At 42.8% G+C, this 12,845-nt stretch overlaps 1 protein-coding gene across 4 annotated transcripts in view; it reads right to left on the bottom strand.

Moving 5' to 3' along the window:
• The window catches only part of XRRA1 (X-ray radiation resistance associated 1), a 63,611-nt gene extending 50,849 nt beyond the window's left edge, over window positions 1-12,762 (bottom strand). Inside the window, exons 1-4 of one of the 4 annotated variants that reach the window (XM_025458997.3) lie at window positions 12,565-12,762; window positions 9,751-9,806; window positions 6,367-6,464; window positions 2,511-2,695 (exon numbers count right to left, since the gene is read on the bottom strand). In XM_025458997.3, the coding sequence (XP_025314782.1) occupies window positions 2,511-2,695; window positions 6,367-6,460 (279 nt within the window). In that variant the 5' untranslated portion in view covers window positions 6,461-6,464; window positions 9,751-9,806; window positions 12,565-12,762. The remainder of the gene's footprint in view (window positions 1-2,510; window positions 2,696-6,366; window positions 6,465-9,750; window positions 9,807-12,564) is intronic. The other 3 variants (XM_025458998.3, XM_025458995.3, XM_049098861.1) reach the window with 3 other exon arrangements.
• Window positions 12,763-12,845: the final 83 nt, after the last annotated feature.

Below are 12,845 nucleotides of genomic sequence, written 5' to 3'. Positions count from 1 at the left end.
AAGAAATCTCTACAACCAATGTGGGACTTAAAATCATGACCCCGAGATCAAAAGTCAGATGCTCTACCAACTGAGCCAACCAGGCACCCCTAAATGTGATAAATATTTTAAAGGAAAAATTCAAGATGCTATGGGGGATAATAACAGCAGGTCCTAACCTCAGTCTGAAAATGAGGAAATATCTAGTTGAGGAAGTAATATTTCAGGCGAGACCTGAAAGCAAAGTAGGAGTTGGTCCCATAAAAGTGGGTGACAGGTTGTGAAAGCTATCAAGGCAGGAAAAAGCCAGGTGCTTTTGAGAGGATGAAAAACAACAAGGCCAGGGAGGCAGCCACTGGATCACCTGGGTCCATACTGGCTGGGTAAAGGAGTGTGGATTTTGTTCTACAGTTAGTGGAAAGCTAACAGGCTTTTTTTTTTTTTTTTTCTGGCAAGAGCTGATAGCAATTTTATAAAAATTGCTTTGTCTGATACACATAGAAACGATGTGAAGAGACGAATACACCAGACATTGTTAATTACCTTCCCTAGGGCAACTTCTCTACTACTACTTATTAAAGAACCCCAACGTTATTCCATTTTTCTGCATGGATGTGTCCTAGGCCCCAGCTCCAAGGGATAAGTCCTGACTGTCTAATCCAATCTTGGAGGTCATATTCCCCTAACTGATGACTGTTGGGACATATGATATAGGTCTGGCCAATCAGACAGACACTGTAGGAGGCCAGTTCTGGGGAACTCTTTCTTACTTTTAAAAATAGACATAAGACAGTGACAATCCTTTTTGTACCTCTGGATGTTATCTTTTATATGGGATGACTGGAGTTGCTGCAGCCATCTTGGGATCATGAAAGCAATCAGCCCAAGAGGACAAGGTAACATGCTAAGGAAATAACAGCAGAAAGATGAAGGAACCTGGGCCTTTAACAGTAAATTAACCTACCCTGGAATAACAATGCCTCTGGCTTCTTTGTATGTTAAATAAAAGCATCCTAGTTGGTTCAGGCTAGTTAGGAAGTTATTGAATTACTCTAATAAAAGATGATGGTGGCCCAGATTAGGGTGGAGGCAGTAGAGATGAGGAGAAGAATACAGATTTGACAACTATTTAATAAAAGTGCCAGGGCTTGGTAGTGTCAGGAGTGGGGTGGTGAAGGAAAGCAAGTGTCAAGGATACTTGAGCAGATTCCTGGCTTGGTGTTTGGATACAGCACCATCACTGAGGCAGTAAACACTAGGGAAGAGGTATGTCTTGGGACTTGGAGTAAGGGAATTGGTGCAGTATTTCAATCGGAAGTGTCAAAGAAACATTCAAGTGGAACTATCCAGCAGGTAAGTAGGTATCCCATTACTGTGAGAAACACCCTTGTTTTTTCTGCTATACAAAACAGCAGCATGAGTAACACACCATCTCTATTAATGTGGGTATATATACATAGTAGGAAACAAAAGGGAAAAGAAGACTACTATGTTAAGTGTTTCCTGCCCTTCCTGGATACTGTTATTTCAGTCCTCTGCACACCCAGTGAGAAGCAGACATCACAACTAAGGACATACCAGGGGACTCTGCAAAAAGCTCACACTACCCCCTTGAGGTGAGTTGCAACCTCAAAGCTGCCTTCTCAAAGCTCTCTTTTAACATCTGATCTGTGTAGAAAGCCACCCTTGGGAACCACAGAGCCTGGGATGCTGAAGAGTTCTTCAAAGGGACTATGTGAACTAGCAAGAGCAACTTCTCTACTACTTCTTTTTATTACCCATCTCTTAGGTAAAGAACTAGACTGGACATTAATATTGGTTTACAAAATGGGTATTTCTTTGCCAAGCCACCAAGTCATTGCAAAGGGCAGATGTGAAATTACCTGTCTGGTTTCCAATAGAGCCACCCCATGTCTTCTTTGTAAAGCCTGCCCTAGACACTTGGTACTATCTGAACTGCTCCCTCAGACTTCAGCCAAATATTAAAACCACAGGACAGTGGTTGTAGAGTGTGGAATCTCCCCAGTCCCCCCATTCCGGGAAAAATCTCCCCAGAGAATAAGAATCTCTACTCCCTACCAGATGCAAGAATTAGATTTTCACTTTACTATTCCCCTGACCTACTCCTTTGCCTCTCCAAATCAATTAAAAGTTCTTACATGATACTATAAGGGTACAGGCTTTGGAGTCAGTAGACCAGAGTCCTCATCCTGAATAGATATAATCCTGAATAGCCAGAGTTCTAATAGTCAGCTGTGGGACCATGGCCAAAACAAATTACCTCTTTGGGGCCTCAGTTTTCCCATCTTCACAATGGCAACAACATAATAGGGACAATAATCCCTATCTCACAAGGTGGATGTACAGAAAGTTTTGGGTCCCTTCATCATCCTCAGTTAGCCAAGATCACTCTAATAGTTTGGGCTGGGTTGGGGGCATTGTACCACAGTGGAACAGGGCAAGTCCTTGTCCCCCACCAAGACAGTCATCAGATGATGTTGCCAGTCATTCCAGGATACATTTACTCTCACCAGAAAAGCCTGGTCCAGCACATGCCCAGGAATGTCCTCTTGGTTTTCCTGTTGAGACCCTTTCTTCCCCCTGACCTCAAAAGAAACCTTCTTCTGGATTTCCTGACTGTCAGATGGTGCCTGAAGCACACTCTTGGGCTTCTTCTTGAGGTTACATTTCCGAGCCACTAACCAGTGTCCTCGGCCTGTTGAGAAGATGAGAACAGTGAGGAGGAGCAAACTCCTCTAAAGCTACAACTAGTGTGTTTACAGAATATTTACCTATAATACCAAAACCAAAAATGCTCATTACCTGATATGCACCAGACGCTGTGCTGCTGGTGGTGGTGGTAGGGGAGGTGGGATGTCTGCATACCTACCTCATTTAATTGGCCCCAAACCATAGTGAAGGAGAAGTTATTGTCCTCATTTTTACAGATGAAAAGGCTAAGACTCAAAGAGGCTTGTCCAATTTTTTCCTCCTTACTTTTGTCTCCAAACGCTAATTTTCCTTCAAGACTCCAGATCAAGTGATTTCCTGTTCTACAAATCCATCTCTGACCCTCCTCAGCAGAGCTGATCATTCTTTCCTATGTCAGCTTGTTACTCTCCCATTGGTCATCTCTTGGGTAAAGATAAAATCCTGCTACAACTCAATGGGCTCCATCTTGCTAGATCTTACCCTGGATCCCGTCATTACAGCATAAAGGTTGTATCAAGAGCTCAATAAGAAAATGATTGGACAGTTGGAACTTTTAAAAAATCTAATACATGTTCACTGTAGAAAGAACTCAAAAATTTATGTGAGCAAAAAATATGAGGTTTACTAGTAAGCTCACCTAACAAAATTCATGACAACATCCTAGAATCTGTTCTCTCCTACATCAGTTTATTTACTCCAAGGCATTCATTGAAATCTATAATTATTTGTTCACTTGTTTATTGTCTGTCCTAAACTCCAGAGAGCAGGTTTCATCTGATTGACACACCTCAGTATTCCCAAGGCTTACAGAGCTTACTATATTGTGAGCATGACTGAATGAACGGCTGAATGAATGCTGAGCTACAGCACCTACCCACAACTGCTCATCCATACCTTTTCTGAGCATTGACATTGTGCTAGGAACTAGAGCTGTGAAGATGAATAAGACAGAGGCCCTGACTCAAAGGAGCCTAATAATAGAATAAGTGCTGTGAAAGCACAGAAAGGGGAGCTACTAACCTAGGGCATGAGCTAGATCCAGTAAGTTTGACTTGATGGAGATGGAAAAAACAGGCAGCCTGGACAGAAGGAAAAGTACAAGTACCCAGAAGCATAAAAAGATCAGAAAGATACAGAACAGCATGGAGTTGTGGGAACCAGCTTGGTGCCTCTGACCATTGGCTCCTTGCCTTCAACGGCCCACTACCTCTGCCTCAGGGGCTTGCCCTGGCTCACCTGACCACTGCTGCCAATCCTGCCTCTTGGATACAGTTCTGCCTTATGTCTCCCAGGAGTCATTTCCCATTCCCACTCTAGGCCTGACATTGCAGATGCTCAATTTCCCAGGTTTGCTCCCATCTGGCGCATGGACCTTTGTTTGTCCTCTTCCAATAGGCCTGACTCCTAAAGACTCTAATGTGAGTTGGTTCCCAAACTCCCAAAAAGGTGAGAAAATAAGGTCCAGGCTGTGTCAGGAGATGAACATGACAGAAAAGAGATGAGGCTGGGGAGGTCAGCAGAGTCAGATTAGAGAAGGTCTAGAGAACCAAAACAAGGGTTTATTGGGGTAGGCTTTTAGCACAAAGAGCAACCATGGGAATGTTTATCCCCCTGGAATTTTTCATTTTGAGATCATTTAAGACTTCCAGAAAAGTTGTGAAAATAATAGAGTTCGTGTACAGCTTTCACCCAGTTTCCCTAATGTTAACATCTTATATAATCATTATATAATTATTGAAGGCAATAAATTAACACTAGTACAATATTAGTAACTAACCCATAACCCTTCTTTGAACTTTGCCAGTTTTCTCACTAATGTCCCCTTTCTGTTCCAGGGGGATCTCACATTTCATTTAGTTGTCATGTCTTCTTAGAATCTCTCAATCTGTGAGTATTAGTCAATTATTTTGTAGAATGTCCTTTGATTTGAATTTGTTTGATGCTTTCCCATAATTAGATGAAGGCTCTGTGCTTTGGCAAAACTACCACAGAAGTGACATGGTGCCCTTCTTGGCCCATCCTATCAGATGGCAGGTGATGTCAATATGTCCCTGAGTTTTCAGCTTGCCTGCCCTAAAGATTTCAGTCTTTCCAGTCCCCATCATTTCATAAGAATTCCTTAGCACAGATAATGTGTGTGTGCATACACATATATGAATATGAAAACAGAATGAGTAGGATATTAAATACATATCCTATTGGTTCTATTTTGCTGGAGAGTCCTGCTACAACACCCATTAGAAGCTTACCTGTAAAAAGTATTATTGTGATCTTTTAACAGTGATTTTCTATTTCCTTCATTCCTTCTATATTTACTAACTGAAATTCTACTGTTGGAAGAGCTGTTCCTTCTATATTTATTTACATATACAAATATTTATTTGTGTCAGTATGGGCTCATGAATATTTACTTATTGTATAGTTTACAACCCAATACTATCTATATTTATTTTATTGTTTAGGTTGTCCTAACTTTAGCTATTGAGAGCTTCTTCAGGTTAGGTCCTATGTCCTTCTGACAGGCACTCATCATTTCTCTGAACACTTCTGTACTTCCTGTCACTATACGACGTTCCAGGCACAATTTATATTTTTCTGGCCCCAGCCTTGGAAACAACTTTTTCTCTGGAGAAACCAAGATCTATCCAGAAACCAAGATCTAGGGGCCACGTATACTCTTTGTGAATGAGGTGTTCTCAGTGGACCAGAAATATACATATATATATATATATATATATATATATATATATATATATATACACTAACACATGTAGATGCACATGGCTGTACTAATTTCTCTATTGTCCATCTGTGTGTGGAAGAGGGTGTGGGGATGCAATTGTGAGTTCATACTGAGAGCTCCACGGGAGGGTTTTAAACAGGTAGGTGGCCAGATGTCTCTATATGATAAAAGAAATCACTCTAGAGAAGCTGGGAGGATGGATTGGAGGAGAAAGTTCTTCTAATATTCCACATAAAAAGTAACCAGCATATTATTTCATCTAGAGTAAACAAGGGGTACTTCCCCCTTTCTCTACCCTTTCAAATCAACAAATCCAATCTGCTGAACTCATACTTCTCAGCAGTGTTCCATCTGTAGGGCTCTGCCCAGAGTTATGAGGAGTCCCTGCCCCATGGAAGTTTTTAACTAGATGAATGCTTGAAAAACTACTTAGCAGAGTCATTTTATTTAGCCATTTTATTTAGGAGCTTGGCAGAGTAATAAACAGGAAGACAGCTCACAAGAGAGTATGGTCATTGAGGGCTGGAGTAGCTAGACAGGAAGAAGAGCTGGGTTTTGTGGAATGGGAAAAGTTTGGATAACTAGAATGAGAGCTGGAACATTCTGGGCAAATAAAACAAGCTATGTGAAAAGAAAGTACTATGGAATAGACCATACATAAAGGAATGGGATTGTAGCAAAGGATAAGGGCAGTTTAGACTCTGAATACAGAATATCAGGTAAAGGAGCCAGCAATGAGAAGTCACTGAACAGAATGGAACACTGTGGTTCGATGTGCATTTTAGAAAGCTCCCTGAGGCTACTGAGGGAAGATGGATGGAAATGGATGGGGTCAGGTAGTGCAGGGAACAGTAATAAATGGATTGGAGAGGAAGGAATATATGCGGGAGCTGGGTGTGAAGCAAAGGTGTCAATTAGAGAAGTCACCTGACCTTCTTCTGGAGTCCGAAGGAGATTTTTGGCTGGAAAGCAGTTGTTCAGGTAAGGCTTCCCATTATCCAGCTTGTATATTCCTGAAGAGGTCATCTCCCTGAGAGTCAAGAAAGGAAAGTGAGGAAGTAGAAGCACTGAGAAGGGGCACCATAGTTCTCTCAACCAATGTGGCTTGTGAGCTCACCAGGAGCATCATATCCTATCTCTGAGGCCCAGGAGTCTCCAGTTTCAGAAATGGGCTGGCTCTTTGAATGAAGAGGGAGACCAAGGGCCTTGGGTTTTTTGGTTCAAATCAATCCTAACTTATTGGAACACTATACAGAACACCTTTGGATTCAGACAAACCTGGTTTGAATCCTGTCTTTCCTCACTCTATGGGTATGCTCCTCTACCCCTCTGAGCCTGTTTCCTCATCTGTAAATTGGAAGTAGTAACACCTACCTTAATAGACAGATGAGAGGATCAAGTTAGAATGGTAGTGCTCAGTACATACTAAGTGCTTGCTAGAAATGTTCTTTGTTTTAACAGACTTCAGGGAAGAGGGGGCTCACGTTTTAGGCAAGATGTCATGAAAATTACTATTTGAACTGCATAAATAGGATTTGAGAGATGAACTGAGTTTGCTAATAAAGAATAAGCTTTCCAAACAAAAAGGGCCATAGGACTAAGGGCATGGTAGTGGGCACATTTGCTGCAGTAAAGAAACAACTCAATCCAGGAAGGAGAAGGATGTATATTTGGGAGTTTGGGATAATAAGATTACACAGAAAGGATGGTGCCTGCTCTTGAAGGCTTTTAGCACCAGGCCTAGGAGCTCAGGCTTCCCCTTGTAGGTAACTGAGAGCCATGGACGTTATCTGAGCTGGGGAAAGCCATGACCCAACCTGTGGCCTAGAGAGAGAGATCTGACAAAAATAATGCTAGATTGAATCAGATTCCATCAACTGGTCACTTAGTCAAGACAATTCTAGCTCAGAAAAACTGTTTTTTTTTTTTTTAAGATTTTATTTATTTATTCATGAGAGACACAGAGAGAGGCAGAGGCAGAGGGAGAAGCAGGCTCCCTGCAGGGAGCCCAATGTAGGACTTGATCCTAGGATTCTCAGACCATGCCCCAAGCCAAAGGCCTACGCTCAACCACTGAGCCACCCAGGCGTCCCCAGAAAAACTATTGTAATGTTACTTTTCTCTGTCTCTCACTGTTTCTCCCAAATATTTTACTCTCCCACCTAGAATATCCCAACAGTCTTCTGATTGGATTCCCACTGAGCAAACTTGAGCCTGTTCTTGAAGGCCCCTGGAGTCCCACGTCCTAACCTTTCTAGCTCCAGTCAACCCCGCTCAACAGGCTCAGAGAATCATTTTCTATTCTCCAAACACATTCAGTCTTTCCTGCCTTTGTTTCTTTGGACTAGAATAGCCTTTTCCATCTCACCTGGTTACTTTCATGCTTTAAGATTCAGTTCAGGGGTGCCTGGATGGCTCAGTTGGTTAAGCATCCAACTCTTGATTTTGGCTCGGGTCACGATCTCAGGTTTGTGAGACTGAGCTCCGCATTGGGCATGGAGCCGGCTTAAGATTCTCTCTGTCTCCCTCTGTCCCCTCCCTACCCTCTCCCTCTCAAAAAAAAAAAAAAAAAAAAAAGAAAAAAGAAAAAGAAAAAAGAAAAAAAAAAGATGGTTTAAATGCTACTTCTGTTAGATATAAATCTCTAATGTAAGATCTAAATTTCTTAAATCTTGAGCTCTTGGAGATTTGAGATTTTTCTTTAAAGAGATCCAGCCAAAAAAAAAAAGAGAGAGAGAGACAGAGACAGAGAGATCCAGCCAGGGGGCACCTGGGTGGCTCAGTGGATTAGGTGAGAGCTTTTGGCTCAGGTCATGATCCTGGGATCCTGGGATCAAGCCTAAGTCAGGCTCCTTGCTCAGCAGGTAGTCTGCTTGTGCCTCTCCCTCTGCTTGCCCTCCCTCGTGCTGTCTTGTTCTGCTCTCTCTCTCTCTCTCTCTCTCAAATAAATAAATAAAATCTTAAAAAAAAATAATAAAGAGATCCAGGCATTCCCAGATCTGCTTTGAAACAACTGCAGACAACTTTCAACAGAGTCAGAGACTTACCCTGTAAGTACCTGGCTAGGACAATGTGGCTCCTGAAATGAGGGTCTGGAATGAGATTCAGTAAAAGGAAGGAGTAGAGTGGAGACATAGGATCAGATGTCCTGAGAAAATGTTTTCTGTAAGTGATAAATATGTAGAGTGGTGCAGTAGGAAAGGCAACAATTTTGTTGGAGATAGGAGGCTTAAATTTGAGTCTAGTTTCTGCCACCAAGCTAAGTGACTAGGCTATCTCTTCATGCCTCAAATCTCTCACATGTAAAATGAAGATAAAAACCTGTGCCTTGGAGAATTACTATAAGAAGTAAATGAGGTAATACATTTTTAAAAAGCTTCTTTCTAGACATGGTCCAGATGCTACCCTTTCCACAACGTCTTCACTAAACCTTCTAGAGGGAAATTAGCTACTTTGGCTAAATGCTGGATTTTTTTTTTTTTTTTTCTAGCTGGAGAAAATGGTGGAGCCCTTTCTACCTCAAAAGATTACTATTGATCATGAAGGGGTTCCTTCAGTGGTCTGTGAACCTCCAAGTCTGGAAACATATCCAATCCACCATCTCTCTTTCATCTCTGGGATGCTTATAGGAAATACCCAATAAACATGTGTGAGCCAAATGAAGGATAAGATGTATTCCCAGGGCCCAAAGGTTTTTATACATATTTCTGATCTCCCTAATTAGATTCTAAATTCCTTTAAGGGAAAAAGAGCACCTATGACACTCACTTCTTTATTCCCAGTACCTAACACAGCACCTAGCACATAATAGATCCCACAACTATCTGTGGAATAAATGAGTGATGTTGGTATCTCCTCTGGTTCAACACAGGGCACTATGAATTTTCTGACCTTTTATCATCCCAAAAGGGGTTGGATGCCCTATGTGTTCCCACAGTACTCTATACCTCTCCTAGTATAATGCTTATCCCTTTATTATAATTGTTTGTTCCCCTTAATAAACTTCTCACCTGCTGTGGGTCCCCTGATATCTTACTCACCTATTTAATTCCAGAAGCTACCATTGAACCTAGAATTCACTAAAAATGTGTTGGGAAGATGAATGGATAGATTGATGGGGAAAGATTGATAATCATTCAGTCAATCTGTCTTTCAGGAAATCTCTCTTGTGATTAATCATATCTATCTGCTACATAGGTGAATGGATGAATGAGTAAATAGCTGGCTGGGGAATGTTAGAGATGATGACTGTTGGGAGAACACTCCAGCGACTTACAGTATATAAGGACCTTGATTCTGATCTGTATAGTACTTACTTGATCTTCAACCTTGGGAAAGACCCCTTGACTTCCTTTTTTTTTTGTTTCTTCACCTGTAAAATAGATATTACACTCCTTCTTAGCCTGCCATTCAGAGTTCTTGAACTTTCTCATTAGTTACATCCTACTCATGTAGGCTCCAAAACGTGTCTCAGCTGGGATCCAAAATATGTCTCAGCTGGGGCCTTAAAAAAACCCATAAAACTAAAGATCCCAGAAATAGACTGAGACAGAAACATGGACAGGAAGGTGGAACAAGAGAGTAATTTTGTGATGATGAAGTGAGGCTACAGTGCTTAAATAAGATGTGCAAATCACAAATCAGGAAGGAAGGATCTTTTAATATAATTAATACAAAATAAATCTATGTATGATAAAAACAGCAAAGACAGAGTTGAAAGATAAGACACAATTTGGGAAAAGATACTCGCTATACATAAATAAAGGATGACTTAGACTGGAGGGCATAGAGACCCAGACACAACTAATTCATTAGGAAATTCCAAGTCCCAATAAAGAATACCAGGTGAGAAGGTGTGGATTTAAAAAAATGGGCTAGGAAAGGCACATAATCCCCATGTTACCTGGTCTAGAAAGTAACCCTAAGGAAAGTATGAACTTTATCTGGATGGTAGGAAAAAGAAAGTCCGAGTTCCAAGCTTAACGGCTGCCTGCCTAGTTATCTTCAGCTACCTTGGGTCTCTATCTCAAACGTGAAGCAGCTAATCTCAGTGTTAATTGTAACGTCTCCTCTCTCTCTCTCTCTCTCTCACACACACACACACACACACACGCACACACACAGTAATGATGCTCATTTACATCCATGTGCTGCTCCATTCCTTTGGTCTATAACACTTCTGCCCCTCTTCTTCGCCTAGCTCATACAGACAGCTTTCCTGGATCTCCCCCTCCTCAGGTTGACCCTTCTCTGTGCTACCACCTCAGTCCACCTCTTAATTGGAACACTCCACCATGCTGTAGTTACCTGTCTGTTCCCCACTCCTCACACTCCCAATTCCAGGCTGTGAGCCCCTCAAAGGCCAGGCCTAGGTCCTACCTATATCTTTGTCCCCAGCACTTCATACAGGGTCTTGCCCATTGAAGAGGTTCAATGAGTGTTTACTGAACTAAACTGAACCATAAACTCAATGCCATGGAGTTCTTCATTCTGTCTGCAAAGAAGGAAAAAATAAGGATCAGGAAAGGTTTCACAGAGCAAGTGACATTTGAGCTGGGTCATGAAAAACGAGAAGGTGTAAAAGATAAAAAGCAAAAAGATATACGGGTACCTGGATTGCTTCACAGAGGTGAAAGAATCTCGTATAATATTATTTAGTGAAAATGATTATCACACAAATGTTAGCTTCATCAAGACAGGTATTTTGCCTATATTTCGCATATTATTCAAGAATACATCCCGTGACCAGAACAGTGACTGCTACATAGTAAGCACTCAGTACTGGTTCAATATTTTGACACTTAGGGATTCACAGTGATTAAAAAAACAAATGAACAAGTGCTGCAATGTAAGAGATCATAGTATAATCCCATTATGTGATAAGTCTAGGTCACTAGAATAGATGTCCCAAGAGAGTAGTGAACAGATCTATCTTGCTCTTCCAGTATCCCTTAGTACACTTCAATAAATATTTATGGAAACAGGGTGCCAGGTGGCTCAGGTGGTTAAGCAGTGGACTCTTGATTTTAGCTCAGGTCGTGATCTCTGGGTGGTGAGATCCAGCCCCACACTGGGTGTGGAGCCTGCTTAAGATTCTCTCTCTCAGGGAGGACTGGGGGGCTCAGAGGTTGAGTGTCTGCCTTTGACTCAGGGCGTGATCCTAGGGGTCCAGGGATCAAGTTCCACATTGGGCTCCCTGTGAGGAATCTGCCTCTCTCTGTGTCTCTCATGAATAAATAAAATCTTAAAAAAAAAAATTCTCTCTCTCAGGGGCACCCGGGTAGCTCAGTTGGTTAAGCATCTGTCTGCCTTAGGTTCAGGTCATAATCTCAGGGTCCTGGGATAGAGCCCAGCCACTCCCTGCTCAGCAAGGAGCCTACTTCTCCCTCTCCCTCCTGCTTGTGCCTTCTCTCTCAGATAAATAAGATCTTAAAATAGAAAAAAAAAATATCTCTCTCTCCCTTTCCCTCTGCTCCTTTGCCCACCTCGCTCCCCAGTGCACTTCCCCTCTCAAGAAAAAAAAAATTGTTGAAAAAAATGAATTAATAAAAATCTAGAATACTCTTACATCCTAAAGCTATTAAAAGCAGAGTGGCAGGGCAGCCCGGGTGGCTCAGCGGTTTAGCGCTGCCTTCAGCCCAGGGCCTGATCCTGGAGTCCTGGGATCGAGTCCCACGTCAGGCTCCCTGCATGGAGCCTGCTTCTCCCTCCTTCTGTGTCTCTCATGAATAAATAAAATACTTTAAAAAATAAGTAAATAAAAAGCAGAGTGGCAGAGGGAACATACCAAGGAGGGGAGGGTCGTTAAAACGCCCTGGCTTCTAAACCAGGTTCTGATACATGCTATCTATCCCGCGCTATCCCGCCTTGGGAAAGCTTAATTTCCTCATCCGACCGGGCTGCTAAGGGACTACGAGAGGACGGCTATACAGCCCGGCCGACCGTGGACACTCAGCAAATGTGAGTTCTCTACAGCACGAAAACATTACTAACACCTTAGATGACAGTCACCAGAGAGAATCACCAGTAAGTGCTGTAACAGGGCTGGAGCTCCCGCCGCCCCTTTGGAAACTCTTTTGCGGGGTGAAGAGACTCCTAATTCCTCACGCAAACTAAGCTTCCAGCCGCACCTGCCTCCGTCGTCGCTTCCGCCTCCGAGGCGTCCGCAGAGGCTGCGTCCCGGCGACGCGGGCAGCGCGCCTACGACCCTCCCGGGGATGTCCGAGCGGCTCCACGGTGGCGCCTACCACTACCTTTTCTAGCCCTTGGTAACCGCGACGCGGCAGCAGGCGGCGTAGGCGGCAACCGGCGGACTGAGCTTCCAACTACTCTAAGTCCCGGCAAGCCCCGCGGCCACTTCCGCTGGCCGCCTCGCGTCATCCGGCCTGGACTACGGATCCCGACGGACTCC

The sequence above is a fragment of the Canis lupus genome, chromosome 21, assembly GCF_003254725.2.
Source record: "Canis lupus dingo isolate Sandy chromosome 21, ASM325472v2, whole genome shotgun sequence".
In the NCBI taxonomy this organism is placed as follows: Eukaryota; Metazoa; Chordata; class Mammalia; order Carnivora; family Canidae; genus Canis; species Canis lupus.
Note: the sequence above shows the minus strand (reverse complement) of the source record. Positions and strands in the feature narration are given on the sequence as shown.